This window comes from Haliotis asinina, chromosome 16 (assembly GCF_037392515.1).
Source record: "Haliotis asinina isolate JCU_RB_2024 chromosome 16, JCU_Hal_asi_v2, whole genome shotgun sequence".
Lineage (NCBI taxonomy): Eukaryota > Metazoa > Mollusca > Gastropoda > Lepetellida > Haliotidae > Haliotis > Haliotis asinina.
In genome coordinates this window covers 42,134,888-42,155,759 of record NC_090295.1, presented here as the reverse complement: position 1 = coordinate 42,155,759, position 20,872 = coordinate 42,134,888, and the positions used below count along the sequence as shown (strand labels likewise).

Below are 20,872 nucleotides of genomic sequence, written 5' to 3'. Positions count from 1 at the left end.
AAATAGGCTACCATTCGTAACTACTCGTCTCTTTCCGTGACCTACAAGACGCCACCCGGCGCCGCCCGGCTCATTCAACCAGGATAGGCTTATCATTGCCAGTTGTGTTCATAGTTTGCTGTTGTTAAAAGCACACACCATGGACACCAGTCATACCCCTCAACGTTACGGCATAGCGGGGAAGCTCGTCACCGCAGCAGTGGTCGTTTTGTCTTTTAAATTCCTCAGATGGGTTTCGAAAACTGTGTCCCGTTTCAGGTTTTACAATTCTCTCCCGGGGGAAACAGATTTCTCCATCATCACGGGCAACCTGCACTTGGTGAGTAAATGACACCGCAATATCTGTGTCCGTCTATTATCTCGAAACGAAAGAGTAAATCCAGTGTAACTAGTGATTAGGTTACAGGTTGTGTAAAATGAGTATTAGGTTTGTAAATAGTGCTTTCCATGTTGTAAGTGTGCATGTCTGTGGACCATTGTTGCTCACCTAAATAGTATGAACCCCATCCATGCACCATTTCAAAGATACTATGACGCCTATAGGTCTATAACCAAAGACATTGCCGCGGTTCAAATCCCGACCCAAAGTATCGAGAAGTTGGGTATCGCTTCAGATCAGTAACCTGTGTGAAATGGGTCAGTAATTTGTGCATAGACAGTCCTCATGTATATGAGAAAATGATACGAGGTTCGTTGAATATGGTTTGCAACTTCCATACCAAGAACACAAAGTCACAGAAAATATTGTGTAAATTATCAGTAATTTGTGAATAGACAGTCCTCATGTATAAGTGTTAGAAATAATTGTCATAAAATAATACGAGGTTCGTTGAATATGTTTTGCAACTTCAATACCAAGAACACAAAGTCACAGAAAATATTGTGTACTATATTTCAATGTAAAAACCTTAAACACTTATTCCATATGTCCTTCTGTAATAATCTGGGCGCGTCCTGAATAATCTTTCACGTAAGGCAGATTTCATTTGCCGAAACTGTTGGGTGGATCTGGGATAAAGGGTGTGTGATATACTCGTCCAAATCCAAACTCAGTATTTCGGCCTGTGTAATTCTGAACTTGTGAACGGGGCTGTTGTAATGCAAAAGAAGAACACCACGAGTTAACATCCCACAGCGTTTCTACTGAACAGATTTCGCAAATCTCTCATTAAATTAGTAAAACACTGTCCATGGATTGTAGGTTTTGGCGGCATATAATGAATCAGTAATATGTGTCTTGCATTCCCGATACGGTGGCTATTACCTTGCCAGCCAATGGTTTCATGCGAAACACCGTCGGAGGGCGATAAATGGGGTGCTTCCATTGCATGGATTCCAGTTTAGTTTCTGGGTCCCACCAGTGAGTCTATGTTTCATCACCTGTCACTAGACAAGAATGAAATCCAGCTTCATCAGCAGTATAGCGATCCAGGAACCCTCGACATCTTTCAGTTCTCTGATGGTCTTGAGCTGTGGTATTTTTAGGTACCCATCTCACACATTCTTTGGAAATACGAAGATGCCCATAAGCAATTATTTCAACATTTCCAAGTGATATTTGGAATCCTGAGAAAGTTTAAATACCTTCATTCGTGGATCGGACAGTACTCTTCTTTGTACAGCAGCTATGATTTCCTGTTGGGTGGCATCTGACGACCTGTCTGACTCCGAGCCATCGTCAGTGGGCTCTCTACCCTTTCAAAATGGAGAGAGACATTGTTGACATTCTATCATGGATTTCTTTTGCTGACTAAGGAACTTTTGTTACAGTGCGTTGTTCATGTTTGAGTCAATCCATGATTTCTATCTCCGCCAGCCAAGGACCTTGGCGTAATTAGAGACTCAAACCTTGACCCGATAAAACACATGAATCAGTTATCTCGGTCTTGCCAACTACAACCAATAAACATTGGGATAATTAGTGCACACCTGACTAAGGATGCTTCGAAAACACTGACGCTATAACTGATAATTTTAACACCCCCCTTGTCGATTCTCCATAAATGCCATCAGAAGATTCCAGAGCAAGCTGCCAAACTTGTTACACTCTCTCCAAAATCACTCCATACCATCCCGATCCACAAAGAAAATCCTCACTGCCTTCCTGTACCAGAGAGAATGAATTTTACCTCCTCTGTCTAGCTTATTAGTGTCATTTTCATATTCCACCAACGTACCTATTTGAACCTTTACGACCTTACGTTCAATCCAAAAGTCTGAGCTCAGAATCTCAAATGCTATTCATTGTGCCAGAAGTCATATTGTGTAGTTATGGACAACGGGTCATTTCCCATATAGCAGCCAGAAGCATTCTCCCTCAAGACCTTAGTAATTCCCCAACATACTCTTCTTTCTGGATATCTTTCTTTCAAGACTCACTTCTTCCGCCAAGCATTTACCTGAACACTCGGTTCTTTTCCTTCGTAGCGCTTTGAGCGTGATGTTCAACCTGGAATGGCGCTATATAAGTGGACTGTAATTATAATTATTGTATGATTGTAACACCCTTATGTGAATGAAGCCATCACATTTAACGTATTGTGGTGTCTGGAATGTGTCTTGACACGTGTCAACCTCATGTTGTGACTAGTGTCAAACATGCCATAAGCTGACATTGTTTGTGTGAACACAAACGTTCAAGTCTTTGAAGGGCATTTAGAAGTGAAATACATAAGGATGAAGATTTTTATGGATATCAACTTCTTTATATGAGAACACAACGTTTCGGAGTTAATGCTTACTCCTTCATCGGATGAAGGAGTAAGCACTAACTCCGAAACGTTGTGTAAAGAAGTTGATATCCATAAAAATCTTCATTCTTACAAACGTTGAAGTCGTAAAACGTATTGAACGCCACTCGCACGTTTTGACTGAAAAATCCCCAAATACGAAATGGAAGTCCACCTTAAGAATATCCACCCTCACTTTATGAAATATAGGAACATGAAATCACTTAATCACTTTCCTTATTGTTTGTTTGTTTTCGTTAAGGGACGCGGCATGAAAATAATGAAATCATGATAATATTCCTTATATGTACTTCCCAAAGACCCGTGAAGGTCCAGTGGTAGAATAGGCCTTCAGCAACCCATGCTTGCCATAAAAGGCGACTCAGCTTGTCGTAAGAGGCGACTAACGGGATCGGGTGGTCAGGCTCGCTGACTTGGTTGACACATGTCATCGGTTCCCAATTGCGCAGATCGATGCTCATGTTGTTGATCACTGGATTGTCTGGTCCAGACTCGATTATTTACAGACCGCCGCCATAAAGCTGTAATATTGCTGAGTGCGGCGGAAAACTAAACTCACTCACTTCCCACACAAAGCTGTGCGTAGAAGGTGCATGCTTTGTGATTTATGTGGGTCTGTATGTGCCTGCTTGAACTGACATGGTAGAACATACCCTCCACTGGACATGTCTCTGGGCATTACAATGCGATCGCTTTTTGTATGCGTGTAGTTCCCTGAAGACGAGGAACGTCGCCTGGAATATGAGTTGTCCCTCACCCACAGGTTCCCCAAGATGTACAGAGTGTGGTTTGGGCCCCTGGTCGCCTCGATTCAGCTCTGCCACCCCGAGACTGTCAAGGTGGTACTCAAGACAGCAGGTAAAGCTACAACTAACCAACCTTCGAAATTAACGTTGTGTGTGTTTGTGTTACAGGGGTTATGATCACCCCTTGATAATGATTTAGGCCCATCCTGAAGATTTTTTGCGATGGCGGAGCCAAGGGGGTGTTCAGTGTCGTCGAATCCACTGACATCTCCCCCCCCCACCCCCACCCCCCCACGCACACCGCATGTTTCTCTCTACCCAGGGTATCGTGACAGAACTTGACCACCCAATTTATTTAGTCGCGTAAAACGAGGAGCACGGATCACGTCCCCAAGACGTGAATAACTGGGTAACACACATGGTGTGTGTGACAAATTACGCATGCGCGGATGGTCGATCCTGTGTTCCTGTTGCATTCAGAAATTCTGCTGAGGGAGGACCCTCGCTCTCACGTGGCTAGGATTAAGGTGCACACCCTCTCTTCTCCCACCTGCGCTTGAAGTATATTCGGAATCGATAACACATTAAACAGAAATATAGACCCACCCTGACGTGGAGTGATATTCCGTTACAGCTCCGAAGCCATACTGTCTCGGATCTGTGTTTGAATTCTTCAGGCCATGGTTAGGGGACGGAATTCTCATTTCCAAGGGGGCGAAGTGGGAGCGCTCGCGCCGTCTCCTCACACATGCTTTCCACTTCAACATCCTCAGGCCTTACGTGGACATCTACAACGATGCTGTTAATACACTGCTGGTTGGTCATTGAAATCATGTAACCAAATTAGAGAAATGTATTTCTGAATGCGATGAATAGTATTACTTAAACATTAAAACACATTAAACAGAAATATAGACCCACCCTGACGTGGAGTGATATTCCGTTACAGCTCCGAAGCCATACTGTCTCGGATCTGTGTTTGAATTCTTCAGGCCATGGTTAGGGGACGGAATTCTCATTTCCAAGGGGGCGAAGTGGGAGCGCTCGCGCCGTCTCCTCACACATGCTTTCCACTTCAACATCCTCAGGCCTTACGTGGACATCTACAACGATGCTGTTAATACACTGCTGGTTGGTCATTGAAATCATGTAACCAAATTAGAGAAATGTATTTCTGAATGCGATGAATAGTATTACTTAAACATGCAGCATGTGATACTGACGTACTGTATATCTGATAAAAACGTGACGAAAACGGTTCATGTACTGGTGGATTGATGACGGGGTGAGTTGACTTATTGCTGATGTGAAGAGGGAAGATCAGACAAACCGAAGATCAGACAAACCGAAGGATGCATTTTAGAGAGACTAACGTACGACGGATGCATGCAAGGTTAGCGTGAAGCACTGGTGGATTCATGCAAAGATAGCGTGACGTTTTCATGGACACATTAGACAGAGACTGCCGCACTGATGGATTCATGCAAAGATGGCGTGACGTTTTCATGGACACATTAGACAGAGACTGCCGCACTGATGGATTCATGCAAAGATGGCGTGACGTTTTCATGGACACATTAGACAGAGACTGCCGCACTGATGGATTCATGCAAAGATAGCGTGTCGTATTGATGAACACATCAGACAGAGACTGCCGTACTGGTGGGTTCATGGAAAGATAGCGTGCCGTATTGATGCACACACCAGACAGAGACTGCCGTATTGACGGATTCATGGAATGTAGCGAGACGTACTGACAAACACATCAGACACAGACTGCGGTATCGATGGATTCATGGAATATAAAGAAGACATATACAGACTCATGCGTGATAACAGTGTATGACGAGAGAGGCTGACGCAAAGATGTTTGCATGAGGAATAGTTTGACGTATTAATGCAGTCACGATGATATGGCTTGACGTATTGATAGGTCATGAAAGAAGAGCTTGAGCACAGATGGTTGCATGAGGTATCGTTTGACGTACTGATGCAGTCACGATGATATGGCTTGATGTATTGATGGGTCATGAAAGGAGAGCTTGAGCACAAGTGGTTGCATGAAGTATCGTTTGACGTACTGATGCAGTCACGATGATGTGGCTTGACGTATTGATGGGTCATGAAAGCTTGAGCACAGATGGTTGCATGAGGTATAGTTTGACGTACTGATGCAGTCACGATGATATGGCTAGATGTATTGATGGGTCATGAAAGGAGAGCTTGAGCACAGATGGTTGCATGAGGTATCGTTTGACGTACTGATGCAGTCACGATGTTATAACATGACGTATTGAAGAATGCACAGAGGTAAAGGATTCTTGAATCTGATTCTACATCTGTAAATTGCGTGATGTGTTTGCTTGTACACACATTTAACCTAGTCACATACAACATTATTGTCCGTCTGTTTCCAGTCTAAAATCGATAGCTACGCGGAGAGAGGAGAAAGCTTTGATTTGTTCAAAGTTATAAAGCCATGCACGCTAGAGATCCTCCTGCGGTGTTGCATGACGTGTGAAGATGACATTCAAAATGCCAGGTAGTCAGTTGTTTGCCAATAACTGATTTGAATATTTAGTAAATTCTGTGAAACATATCTTTTGAAATTTTATTGCAATATACTAGCTTGTCCAAACTAGAGGGATTGAAATTTTGACGTCCTTGAATTTGACCGAATAACAAATTTCGACCTTTCCGTCATGTTTCATGCCATCAATGACAGGCCTTTGTTTCGTAACACAATTATTCGTTTCATCTCAGAATCGAGCATCCATACCTGAAGGCAGTGGAAGAACTGACAGATCTGGTGGTCAGTAGACTCAGGTAGATACTATGTCCTATTGTAATATCTAACACAGGTGTGCCATATCTGTGGTAGACTCAGATAGATGCTATCATCTATTTTCAGATCTTATACATGTGTGTATTATCTGTGGTAGACTTAGGTACATATTATCTCTTATCAAGTGGACTCAGGTGGATGCTATTTCCTATTGTCACATCTAACACAGGTGTGTATTGTCTATGAACTCAGGTAGATGCTATCTGCTATCTCCTACTGTCACATCTCAGAGAGGTGTGTAGTCTGTGGACAGTAGACTCAGGTAGATACTATCTCTCATTGTCTATCTCACACAGGTGTTTATTGTCTTTAAACTCAGATAGGTGCTATCTCGTATTGTCACATCTGACATAGGTACGTCGTGATTATGCTAAGCGATTATGCTAAGCTAACCATCCGTAACTGTTACATCTAACGCGCCAGACTCTCCGTTCTCCAGGACGCCATTACATCACGTACAGTGGTTGTATGATCGGTCTCAGAACGGGAAGAGGTTCAAAGAGCTGACCGACTATGTCCACAACATCTCTGCTGCCGTCATCACCGCCAGACAAAAGACACTGGTACGTCCTGGTCATACACATGTCCACGTTGATCAGCGTGTGTGTGTTTAACCTGTAGCCTGCTGAATTAATTTCAGCATAAGGCGCTGATAAGAGGGTTGGTGATTTCAAACAGTCGGTGTGTCACTGAATAAGGAACAACTGAAAAAATATTCAGCTCATTAATACTAGATAGAAAAATAAACATTATTATCAAAAAATATCCAGATAATTTCAAACGTACTGATATCAATTACAAGACAAACATAGATAAAGTAAATTTTCCTGAATTTACCTGAATTACTCGATAGACAGCCGGATGCGTTTCATATTAGGAACCGTATAAATTGTCCAATTATCGCAAACCGATTTCAATATTCTTACTACTGATATTTCATAAGTATCTGACTTTAATTTCGTAAATTTGTATCAGCAAATATCCGCGCGACGACAAATTAAGAATTAATTCTGAAAAAAAAAATAATCGAAAACGTTCGTCGTAAACAAATCATATTTTCGATGCCATGACAGGTCTTACTCAAATGGCACTATTACGTTTATTTAAACGTGTCATGTCATGAAAATAGCAGAATAAAATACATGATTTATAAACATTCATGAGTGCAAATTTTAAGTGTTATGGTTCATTAATTTTTGCACAAACCCGCAAAAAGCCGGTGTTAGATCGTGTTAAACGTACGAAAAACAAACATGGCGCGCTTCGTTCACCTCCTACATAAAATATAGCTTTTGTGGTAAGAAGAAAAATTACAGAACTCTTCTGTGTAAGACCTGGCGAAAGAGGGAGAATTTCTCATTCTACAAGTGTTTCATTTATCATTTCCGTTTAGTATGACGAGAGACAGACGAAAATTAAGATCGTGAAATCTGACTTGTTTTCTAGTAAGTGCAAAGGTCACCGGATGTGATGTCACAGACAGGGATTGCCTGATGAAATTCATTCGCTATTGAATATTAACAGAAAAATTGGAGATATTTCGTCTGACAAACCCAAATTTAGCTCAAATAACTGTTTAAAATGATTAATCAGAACTGATAGAAATTTCTTGGTGTATTTTTGACTATATAATTCGCACATAGCCGAACCAGTTTGACCTTGTATGCTCCCGTGACCCGGAAACCGTAGTCGATCAATACTGCAGATGCAAGTTTTACAGTATCTTTTATTTGAATTTTTGTTCATATTAGGCACATTTCTTTATTGTCGACTGAATATAAAGATAGCAAAGATATAATTGCGATGCATGTTGATCCCGGCTTTTTCTTTTTTTCACATGGTCCGACACAAAAACGTTTACAAACATCATTCTCAACAACAGGTGCGCGCATATGGGCGTGGCATTAGTGTTTCAAAATAACATTCATGCTTTTCTTTTTGTGACGATTTAGTGTAGTATCAGCTGCAGTATACATGTTTTATAAACTAAAATATATTTTGAGTTATAGTTTCACATGAAATCGGAGATGATTTGATAAATATTGCATTTATATTAGATGATTGGAAAAATTATATGTCTCACTTCAGAACAAGTTGAATTACATTCATAATTTTATGCAATAAATTAACGTTCTTGTTGAATAATTATGATAGATTTGTCAATGCTTTATGTTTTATAACTGGTTACAACTTTAAATCTTTTCATATATTTTCATATCTTAATTGATATTAATGATATGGCAAATATTTTTCTCTCCCAAATAGACATGGGCAAAGACACTCAGGATCTGTCAATACATTAGCAACGTGTAAATAACCAAATTGTAATTAATGTCTTTCACTAATGTGGAAAACTGACAATTTTACACAATTCTTTAATACAGCTACATATAAGACATAAAATATATGGCTTGATGTTACATATTATTTTGTGTATTTTATTTCTTTATAATATAGTGCCAAAATGTACATCAAATACAAATGGGTGATGAGCTATTTTTGTTTTCAACAGTACCACTTTGTTTGCTGAATTATTTTGAATCACACATGGCTAATATCATTGATGCTGTTGCAGTAACATTATATTTATCAGAAAATGTTATCATTTGATAAAAATGGAAACCATATACATATAATAAGTTATATTGTCTCTGGTGAAAGTAAACAGGCTTCATATTCTGTAAATATATATTATTCTACCTTATTGTCTTTTCCTGGGTTTAGGAGCAATGTCACAATATGAAATGAGTCTATTGAACTTTCAAGGATTGTTTCTGTTCGCTGAAGTGTCTGATGATGATATACTCCAATTATTTCGTGTTCAATAGCCTAAACCATTATGAAACAAGAAACATCAAGAACAGTCTTCTTTGAATAACAAAATGCCAAGGCCTGAGCAGTCTTTCGTTTAAGATCTGGAAGCATTTGATATATATGTCTTTGCCATATAAATATAGCAATGAAAAAAATCCAAATTGAAATCTTCTTGTTCCTGGTGCCACCACATGATTACTTGATGCCACAGACTAACACAGGTTGCACCTCCTGCTCAACACTTAATTATCTGTCAATTGTAGTTTTGATATTCCATATTCAAAACATCACTACAACAAAATTATTCTAGGTCTGGTATGATAATTTCATATTACTTCATGAAATTTCATCACAAGAAAAAAATGAGTCTGTCTTTCAATCACTGTCAGTGTAATCATTCCTCCAAGAGTTTGGATCACCAGTCTGTTTCCCAGATGAAATCTGTTTTAACAGTAAAATATGAACATACACACTGTGCAAGTAGGTAAAAAGTATGGTCATAAACATGAGGTACATTTTGCAGTTCAGATTGCACTAGTGCAATATCTAAAAGCTGTATGGAGCCACGGAATGAGCCACATGACATGATTTTTTTATACAAATATGCACACATGTCAAACAGTTTGGTCTAAACCATTACCTGCATCATACTAGGCAGAATTAACTCCGAAAGCTCTGCTGTTTGGAGTAACAAAATAATTTCAATTTTGCTCCAAATTCGTGAACAAAAGATGTGATGTTTAGCTGTTCTAATGTCTAAAATAAATACTGATTCACAACGACGATGACAGTTGTTTTCTAAGCAGTAATTAATTTTTATGAAAAACATTTACTGTGCGTTACATTCTCACACTAGCTCTGGTTTCGTTCGTTTCTGCAAAAGGAAAACTGTTTTTATTCATGACATCTTCAATCATCAAATTTGTACTTCTTGTGACGAGATGCAGAGAACAATATAATGTTATTGCTACGACACACTGACGATTTATAAGTCTTACCGTGTCAGAACATTCTTTGAAAAAACAGACCGCGAAAATCATCGACTTCGGATTTGCTAAACTAAAGATCAACACATCGACGGCTAACTTGAGGAGAAATACTACAACACAAGCAACAAATGACAACTGCTATTGAACACAACTAACAGTAAATAACAGGATGACGGAAAGGTAATTTGGTGTATAGTATGGATCTTACGGGAATTTGAATCAATTTAGAAAATGTATCAATGGTCGTTTTCCAACTCGTTTATATTTTACCTCCACGAGTGCCATGCCGTGTGCGCTTCCGGTTTCATCAAGGGTGGGTACAATTACAAATATTGTGATATTCTTTCATGATCTGCATTATATAGGTACTTTTCAATGTATATGAGTTCAGATTCTGCTTATGAACGCGTATTTTCAAACATCCTTCGTGTCTTGTCACTTAGAAACACCGCAAGGTTGGCCACGCCCTTTCGGGTCACCTACGGCTGTCAACATTGTGAATGTTGGAAGGTTTATCAAACAAAATCAAAACGAACTCGCTAAATATGGTAATTTCTGTGCAGAGACAATAACATTTATCTATTCACACCATGTAATTAATTCCAGATAAAATAGTTGGATATATCAAATGGATGGCACATTTTCTTCGGTATCACGATGCATGTGGACTTGTTTGTTTACCACCGTTGCCATGATCGTTCCTGTTCGTCCAATCGATGATGTAACTTTGAGATTGGTTTTGTTTGTAATTTTTTAAGCCGAAAGTTACCTATTTTTAGAAAATGGGAAACTTGTGAGCTTTCTCTTCGTCAGAGAACAAAAATATTGATTAAACTATCAAAAAATATTTCATTATGAAGAAAATATTAGACTGGGTACTACTCGACGTGGTGTGGTTGAGAGTCAACAATGGCCGTTATTTTCGACTGCGAGCCGAGAAATTTGGCGATCACATTTTTAATTCGCAGGCATTTCGTTTTAAGGTACATATACATATTGAAGATTATATATTTATAAAGCTGCAGTCAGACTTAGGGACGCTGGGGACGCCAATGAAGCCGGGACTACCGAGGACGCGGGGGACGCCGGGAACGCATGGAGCTCTAGGAATGCCAGACACGCCAGGGACGCCAGACACGCCAGGGACGCCAGGGACGCCAGACACGCTGAGAACACCGGGAACGCCAGGGACGCTGGGGACGCAAGGGAAACGGTACCTGGACTTTCTGGATATCCTGCTCAGAGCCCGTGATGAGGATGGTGTGGGGATGACCACAGATGAGATCCAGAACGAGGTTGACACCATCCTGTTTGAAGGTCAGTTCTTCTGTATTCCATAAAGACTATATGGCTTTGAAGTCGTTTCAAATATAAAAAACTGACAATTTCCCTTTGCAGATGTGTATTTCAGTTTCTCAACTTCTGATCGTTATTTCTTGGGAATTTGAAAGCTACGTAACCATTCAAATCCTTTTGCATCGCGATCAATTTTTAACATTTTGTAAATGCTAGAATGTACATTTTTCTTTTGCAGTTCGCGTGCCCATTTTCGTTTGGCTCTGTATCTATTCTGTATCCTTGACATGGTGTAGTTTACAATCAAACTTAGCATTGACGTCAAAACAACACGTTCATAATGCTTCGTTGATCAAGTGGATACGACTCTTTCGAAACGCCCTGGACCAATCTTTGACTTACCGATAGGAAAGGGGATTGATTAAGTCCATTGCGAAGGTGGGTAGGTGGGTGTAGATTTGTGTTAGTTCGTTCGTCACGCCGGAGACCCGGGTTCGATTTCCCACATGGCGTGAAGGGCATTTCTGGTATCCCCCGCTGTGTTATTGCTGGAATATTGCCAAAAGCGGTGTGAAACTAAACTCATCCATTCACTCGTTGTACAGGTCATGACACAACAGCTAGCGCCATCTCATGGACATTGTACTCCTTGGCGCAGCATGTCGACTACAGACAGAAGGTTCAGACAGAAGTAGACAGGGTCCTGAACGACGCGGACACCATCACCTGGTACGTCTACAATATAGTAGTACTTCTAGTAGTAGCAGTAGCAGTAGTAGCAGCAGCAGCAGCAGCAGCAGCAGTACATGTTGTTCAGCTTGACCTGAATACTAGCTAATAGCTTGCATGAGCGTGTTACAGCTGGTTGGGTCTGTTATTGTGAGGGAGTGCGCCTTTGTCAGATGATTGTAAATATGTCCGAACAGCCGAGACAAGGTCGGTCGACACCATCACCTGGTAGCAGTAGTAGTAGTAGTAGTAGTAGTAGTAGTAGTAGTAGTAGTAGTAGTAGTAGTAGTAGTAGTAGTAGTAGTAGTAGTGGTGATGGTGGTAGTGAATGAGAGAGCCACAGGATCTCGGGGCTGCAAGAGTTGTATACTCTCCAGGTCGTTGAGATTGATAATCCGACGTGCCGTTGATATTGACATCCAGTGACCGGAAAAACAAAGCGCTTTAGAGAGGCTGAGTTGGAAATTGGCTATTCCAGCTATATCACGGCGGGAGACACCAGATATGGACTTCAAACATTGTACTCATGTGGGAAATCGAACCCGAGCCTTCGGCGTGACGAGTGAACACTTTGACCACTAGGCTACCCAGTTCTTACTGGAGCGTACTGGGATAACAGATTTTGAATGTAGAATGCCTAACTATGCTGCCCCCTCCTCCCCACCCCCTCCACCACACACACACACACACACACACATACGCACACACACACACACACACACACACACACACACACACACACACACACACACACACACACACACACACACACGCGCGCATACACACACACACACACACACACACACACACACACACACACAAACACACACATGCAGGAACTACAGCCGCCTGGAGTCTCCGTTGCATGTGCTGTGACCAAATCTGTGTTATCGTACCCAGATGTGTTTCTCGCTCCTACTATCAACCTCTAGTTTTACCGGTTCACACTTGACTATATACTGTTATATGTAGTATATACACATTATATTGGTACCTTTATTATTTTATTATTATAATAATAATATTCAGGAGTGACAAAAGTCGTAATAACGTCATTGTATTCATTTCATCCACACCCAGGGACGACCTTCCGACCTTGGAATATCTGACTCTGTGTATAAAGGAATCCCTTCGATTCCACTCACCCGTCCCCTTCATCGCTAGGCAGACGGAACACGACGTCAACATCGGCGACGTGGTGATACCGACGGGGAGTATAGTGTCCGTGTCTATATACAACCTCCACCGCCACCCGGACCTTTGGGTGGAGCCGGGCGTGTACCGACCAGACAGATTTCTCCCAGAAAATATGGCAAACATGGACCCTTTCTGCTTTGTGCCATTTTCAGCCGGGCCGAGGTAGGCGGTATTGCTATACCAGTTTGTATTTAAACATGGTGGTGGTTTCTTCCAGCACCCTTGTTTTTCGCGGTTTTTGACAATCAGTTGATTCAATGCATGTTCCAACATGCCCTTTAAGGTGCCTCTTAAAACACAATAACACATTTTTGACCTCACCATGTTTATATATGACTATCACATTTAGGGTGTGAACATTCGTCTTGTTTGTGGTGTATATTTGAAACTTTGAAATGTAAGTAAAAACATAATTATGTTTGGGTAAAACGGACGGACGTACAAATTTGATAAGACGTGTTGATATTAAGTCTTATTATAACGATTTGTGTTTACAGAAACTGCATCGGACAAAATTTTGCAATGAACGAACTGAAGGTGGTGATTGGAAGGATACTTCAAAGGTAACAGATATTTTCAGGTAGTCATACTGTTTGCAGTGGACCTTAAGACACCGTGTGTCTGGTGTAATGGTCGACTGATGGTTATATGGTCTCCGTGAATGGAGTGTCTTTATCGCGTCCATGACATCAGGCTACCAGTGAGTGAGTATAGGTTTACGCCGTTTTAAAGCAATATTCCAGCAAAGTCGCGGAATCGAACCCTAGCTTTCAGCGTGCCGAACGAACGCTTTAACCACGAGGCTACCCCTACCTGAACCAGGTTTAGTTATATACGAAGTACAGTGATAAAGTCAAAGAATGGCTGAAAGCAGAATGAAGTTAGACTCGCAGTCTGTGATAATACGACTTCAGTAGGAGCTAATGTGACGTGACTGGATCTTGGGAAACTGAAACCATCTCTGTGAGAAAAGAATATTTACGCAGCTATAAAATGTTGATTACACTAGATCGTCAACTGTTTAGCGGTCACATCAACGCACGTAGATGACATGTAGAATGAAGACAGATAACATGGGAGTTATTGCATATAGAATTACAATGGAATGTTGTCATAACTTTGTGGTATTATCAGGTTGATTTGGCAAAACGGGTTCTGCCCGTAACACGTGGAAACTTTGGTATCTGCCATAGCCTTCAAACGAATCTGGCTCGGTTTCTCGAAACAAGTTATATTACGTTCTGACATAACGTAGAATCCTTACTCAGAACTGAAAAATGCATTTCCCAGAATGAACGGAAATAAATATTACACTCACGCAAAACATACAATCTGAGTTAGGTGGATAGATTACGTAAGATGATTTTGCATTTTACATTTTAAAATGCAGCTGAGTTGAAAATTGTGCTATTTTCACTTTTGTCAGGCGCTTTTCCATCAACCGTTTGTCACTCCAGGTGTAATGCGTGAAAATATAACACGATATTACATCATGGTTTCTTGATCAATCAAAAAAAATCCCGTCAGATTTCAGATCTGTAGATGTCTTCAATTTCCGTTTTTGCCAGTTAACATAGTTCAATGGAAAACCGTTCAGGAAAGAGTTGAAGTCTTTCACTGACATCTATGACATTAGCGTTGTCAGGACAGCTTTGACACTACCTTATGTCTGACACGAAGTTTACCTGGATAAAGCTGTGTAATTTCTATGACATTATGATTATGAAAGGCTTCTGAATTCATCTATTCCAGATTTGACCTTGTTCCGGACCTCAGCCATGACGCACGACACAGTGCCACCGCGGTAATGCGAGCAGTAGACGGATTGTGGGTATATGCCAGTCGCAGGGAGCCTATGTGAACAGCATGGGACCCGAACACACAACATGGCGTACATTATAGTGACAGGCCAATTAATATGTTTAAGGTTAAAAGTTGTGACCACTGGTCAATTAGTTTTTCACCAAATGCCTAAGTCCAGTTTGATTGAATTCATTTTCATCAGTTAAACATATTTTATTACATATTCGTTTCATATAAGAACGCGTATATCTCACGTGTATCCCACCAATTCAACACCTTATACTCATGACCTTTTAAACCACCTGGTCACTTTGAGACAAAGACGAGCAATTTTCACTATTGTCTTAAACACCTAATTTCAACACCCAATCAAAATGGTGTTCGTATTCAACTAATGACAGCCAGGAACAAGATTACACCTAACCTTATTTTACACTGACTAATTTTCTTAAGAACTACATTTGAATCATGGTTCAGTGTTGTCTGCAATACGTTATGGACCTGGAAAGGGGTTACCCTTTCACTGACAATTGCATCAATGTCTTTTTTTTGTCATGGCTAAATCAGAAACAAGCAACCAACAAAATAACTTGTTATAAAGATTTTACTCTGTGGAACAGCCTGCCATTCAATCTGAGGTCACAGCATGAGCTGTCAGCGTTCAAAGCAAATCTGAAAGACCCACTTCTTACGAGAGACAAACGATGTTCGTTAACCTAACGAGTCTTTCAACTGCTAGTTCCTAGTTCAGTATAGCTGTTCTGAGTGATTCTACCGGATCCTAGCTCTCAACAAATAGGTCGACAGACAGACAGACAGGCAGACAGACTCCAATCTTATGAACTGTGACGTTACGGATCTCCCGGGCCACAAATACACACAATGATGCCTTAACGTCTACGTAAAATGCCACCATGATCAAGCGTTTTCATGATGCGCAGGGGGCATCGCCACGTTTATTTGTCAAGATACACGTCAGATAGTATTGTTTATTCTTTATTTTTATTTTATTTTATTTTAATATATATTTTTTTATTGTTTATTCTTTATTCGCCAAGATATACATCAGGTATGTCAGATAGTAGTATACATTCAAGCAGTCACTTCATTGGGGCTGGGATGAGAGTTTCAGTGATTGTTTGGTTTGAGGGGTTGGTGGCTCGTATTTCCGCCAATTGACTCGTAAAGATCCGGGGTAGGATAGGTCTTCACCTACCCATGTTTGCCATTAAAGGCGAGTAACGTGACTGGGTGGTGAGACTCGCTGACTTGTTTGACACATGGCGTATCATCACGTTCCGATTTTACATCTTGCGAGACATTCCAGTGAAGACGAAGAAGAGGAATCAAGCGAAACAGGGGTACCGCTTGATGTCAAAATATTTTTTGTTTAAAAAAACCCCAGACCATATCATTTGACAAGAATAATAATTGTACATGAAAATATCATACAGTTCCAACCAGTAAACCCACCCCCCAAAATAAATGACAATGAAAATGAAAAAAAAAAATTAAAAACATATTACAGTGTTTCTGCCAAATGAGTGACTGCAGGGTGCCTGGTATTTAAAAAATATTATGCTTACAGATGGGGGAAAACAGAACTTATCTACTACAAAACTATGTTTGCCTAGTTTTAAGTTATGGAAATACGAGGGCTTGTCAAAAAGTTCTAAGCCTACATAATTTCAATGCTGGTGATACCAACTAATCTTAGAAGTGTTGTTGGACAGTGTTCTTCATACGCGTTTCCAGTTATTTTACTCAAATAGATGAACTGGTTCGAAAGCAACAGGTCCTTGAAGCATATTGGGGTATACACATACGGGTACAGCAGATGTGAGCTCGTCCTTACCGGCATAGCGTGTTCCACCTAGATGTTCCTTCAACATTGGGGCCAGGTCAGGTGAATATGGAGGATTAGGAAGCTATTCGAAGCCAAATTGATGTACTGCAGACTTTGCCAATCGAGAGGTGTGAGACGAAGCATTGTCATGTAAATTCAGGACTCCAGCCCTCAACATCTCTCACATTGTACTCGCACGCATACCCCAGTATGCTTCAAGGACCTGTTGCTTTCGAACTAATTACGGCTGTACTTTACTCAGTATTCTACACAGCTCGACATCTTAAGGCTTCCGCACTCATCTTAGTTCGGACTTAGGGAAGGCGAACTATTTTCATTACTGGAAAGCATGGCTTATTACTCCAAACAACCATGACACTCTCCACTTTACTGCGCTTTTTTGACACTGAGATAGCTTATGGTATGGTTAGGCTCAATGATTCTTTTCAAACTGTATATTTTGTAATACAGGAAAATTATGACGACTGCTACGCACACTATATACGTCCTTGAGGTCACGTGTTAATATACTCAGCTGAAAAGAGGACATGACAACAGTCCAACGCCACTCTTACACCACATGATATCACTTGTATATAAGAATGGGCTTAGTGATATTATTTTACGTCTTCCCTATCAGTCACACACATGCTTTGGCAGATTGCGTTAAAGAGACATTTGTGTACTTGATCGACAGTTCTGACAGAGCTGTTCACGGGAACACCTACAGGATACTCTCTTTTACGATCACCAATGGTCACAGGCTGTGAGTATATAGAATTGGGAAACCTCATCACCTCTATCATTTAGCTTTTTTATTACGTAGAAGCACTTACAGTATACACTGTCAGCAGTTTTTGTGTGACACATCTGGGTATGACAATCAAGCATGTATTTGTGTATTGTAAAACTACTCAAGAATAAACAGATCACCTTGTGAAGTTTATCATTTATTTATTACATGTAACGACATTCTCCAACCTCTAGAACCGCTATTATACCTTTCTGTCTTATGTGTTGGACAGTTTGCCAAGAGAAGCAGCCATAAACATTAAGACACTATATGGGTAAATACAATGCTTGTTTTCATGTGAAACAGTGACAATGTGGAAAATCTACGTGACTAGTCTTCTATGACGACGTTCTAGTGGGGCTCTAACATACATTAGACCGCCTGTTATTCTAAGTTATTTCCTGTAGTTCTCAATAAGCACTAGAACCGATTTGTTGTTTGGAAAGACCCCTGGAGACCCGGGGTAGAAGTGGTCTTCAGTAACCGATGCTTGTCATTAGAATCGACTAACGGATTTGGGTGACTTGGTTGACACGTCGCCGGTTCCTATTTGCGTAGATCGATGCTCATGTTGTTGATCACTGGATTGTATAGGTCGTGTATCAATGACGTATCGTATTCACTTGATGAGTCAGGGTGTGACTTCCATGGTAGTGATGACACCCGAAGGAGCAACAGGAATTAGCTCTGAAACGAAAACCAAACACTTCATGTATTCTTGTACATGCAACGCGTCACAATGCGTGGACGTTCTTTGTGTACACAAATGCAACAACGTGGTATCACTTTATGTGCAACTGTGTGATGTAATTTATATGTACATATATGCTCATCCCCTTCGATAAGTGTTTAGCATTTATACCAATGATTGTATCAGTAAAGCTGCTGCTTCACTATCAAATCTGTCCATGACGCAGCAATTGTTTCACCCTTAAAATCTGCTGATTGTAGAAATGTGGTTTTGATTTTTAAAAAAATTATGTAAAGGTGTAATTGGTGTAGAACATTCTTTTGTACCAGTCGGTATTATTTTTTAAGAACGGTTAATCTTTACATTTGTTGATTTATCATCTTACCTTCATATGAACTTTTAACATCATTGCTTTTTTGTCCTGTTATTAAGATTAGCCATTTTTACTCCTTAACTTCACTCTTTTTGTTCTCCCATCTGTTTATTTGCTTATTATCTTGATGCTTCTTGAGATGCGATATGTTCTTGTAATAAAGAGAAATTATATGACCACTGCTATGCACACTATTATACATAAAAAAAGTCACGTGTTAATATACTCAGCTGAAAAGAAGACATGACAACAGTCCAACGCCACTCTTACACCACGTGTCATCACTTGTAAACAAGAATGGGTTTAGCAATATAATTTTACCTCTTCCCCATTCCTCACAGACATGCTTATATTAGGCAGACAATTGTGTACTTGATCAGCACGTCTCACACAACTTCATTCACGGGAAAACCTACAGGATACTCTCATGTCATCTTACCTTCATATAACTCTTAACATCATTGCTATTTTTGTCTCATTATTAAGATTAGTAATATTTACTCTTTAACTCCACTATTGTAGTTCTAGGTTATCTAGGTGCTCCTTGAAATGCGATATGTTGTGATTCCATGTTGTGTGTTATGCGATGCAACCAAATATATCCCCCGTAATACTAAACTTGTGATGACGTCATCAGTGAAATATGAAACTTTTAGGATTTGCTTGGCGTGTGTGGAGTTTTGTGAAAGCGGTTAGTGTACGGACGTAATTTGCATTTTATCAGAATCGGATACCAAGTTTGCGAGATTGATTTAGTGCACCGATAACATTAAACATCAAACAAGATATCAAACAAAACCCGAGTCCCCTATATAATTCCGGGAGTGTGATGAGTATGTTCAGGAATCATTGTCAAAAAGTGATAATACCAGGGCTCACTTGCACAAAACTATTTCAGCGCGACAGTGATCATTCTGAACCCCATTCTCCAACACAGACTCAAGATAGCAGTTACTAAGATCGTTTTGTGCAAGTGGGCCCTTGTCCTCTCTTGAAGATGTGGGTATGCTCTTTGACTAACTTCATATCGCAGCAACAAACCAACATTCAAAATATCTTAAACACAAATTGAAAATGCGAAACCGGGACCCTGTGAATGATATGTTACCTTAATACCCATGCTGAAAAGCGAAGGTTATCTCAATTTTGGAATCAGCGATAAAAGAACAAGACTGAATATGGTACAAGACTTCTAGACACTGCTTCTCGATGCATCTCGGATCATGTGGTCGTGACAGAGAAGCTCTTTGTATCGTAAGTGAGTGGGTTTGGTTTTACGCTGCTTTGGCAATATTCCAGCAATATCACGGCGCTGGACACGAGAAATGACACGGACTCACACACTGTACCCGCGTGAGGAATCGAATCCGGATTTTTTGGCGTTACAAGCGAACGGTTTAATCACGGGGCTATCCCACCACCCCTTATCAACAAAGACTGCTTCAAGGCTTAGACTCAAACTCATTGGGAGTTTCAGATAGTATTGCTTCATGTAAAATGTCTCATATACATCCTTGTTGGAAACTGATTTCTGACCTTACATTACTGTTTATATTCATGATCAACAGTTACAGGAATAGTTTGTTGTGGTGCTCGACGGCCGAGTAGGGGATGGATGTCGACTTACAGGAAGGGAGGATAAGAGGACATCGCACAGTTAAATAGTGTCATGCTATCAGGCATACAATGGAAGCTGTCAAAACCGGCATCTGTCCAATGCGGCAAGTTGTCGACACTGGCATAAAATCTCAGTCCATTCTGCGGCGTGTACATTTATCATCAGCTCTACATTTCTGCTCGTTGTCTAAACCGGATTAAGTCTTCAGCCCCAGCGGGTGCCGGTTTAGACAGCTTCCACTGTATCATGTCAGGCATATGTATGGACACGTGGTATCAGGAGCCAAAGTCATTTTTAAAGCTGGGTTTCGTTAGTTCAAAAGATTTTCAGTGCATTTCAGTGAAACGAGGGACATTTCACCGTCGGGGCTGAACACAGTATT

General features: G+C 40.5%; 1 protein-coding gene across 1 annotated transcript; it reads left to right on the top strand.

Annotated features, from left to right (window-relative positions):
• The first annotated feature begins 139 nt into the window (after positions 1 to 139).
• Positions 140 to 18,178, top strand: LOC137267788 (cytochrome P450 4F4-like). The gene is made up of 11 exons (XM_067802230.1): positions 140 to 319; positions 3,461 to 3,608; positions 4,131 to 4,312; positions 5,914 to 6,038; positions 6,260 to 6,322; positions 6,781 to 6,914; positions 11,297 to 11,461; positions 12,046 to 12,169; positions 13,250 to 13,528; positions 13,864 to 13,929; positions 15,119 to 18,178. The coding sequence occupies exons 1-11, from the start codon at positions 140 to 142 to the stop codon at positions 15,225 to 15,227; spliced, it is 1,575 nt and encodes a 524-aa protein (XP_067658331.1). The 3' UTR covers positions 15,228 to 18,178.
• The last annotated feature ends 2,694 nt before the right edge of the window (positions 18,179 to 20,872 follow it).

What these genes read in the sequence shown, in the direction of transcription:
- LOC137267788 (XM_067802230.1), top strand. Translation starts at nt 140, where the DNA reads ATGGACACCAGTCATACCCCTCAACGTTACGGCATAGCGGGGAAGCTC. An exon ending in TCACGGGCAACCTGCACTTG is followed by an intron (nt 320 to 3,460) that starts GTGAGTAAATGA and finishes GTATGCGTGTAG; the next exon opens with TTCCCTGAAGACGAGGAACG. An exon ending in GATGACATTCAAAATGCCAG is followed by an intron (nt 6,039 to 6,259) that starts GTAGTCAGTTGT and finishes GTTTCATCTCAG; the next exon opens with AATCGAGCATCCATACCTGA.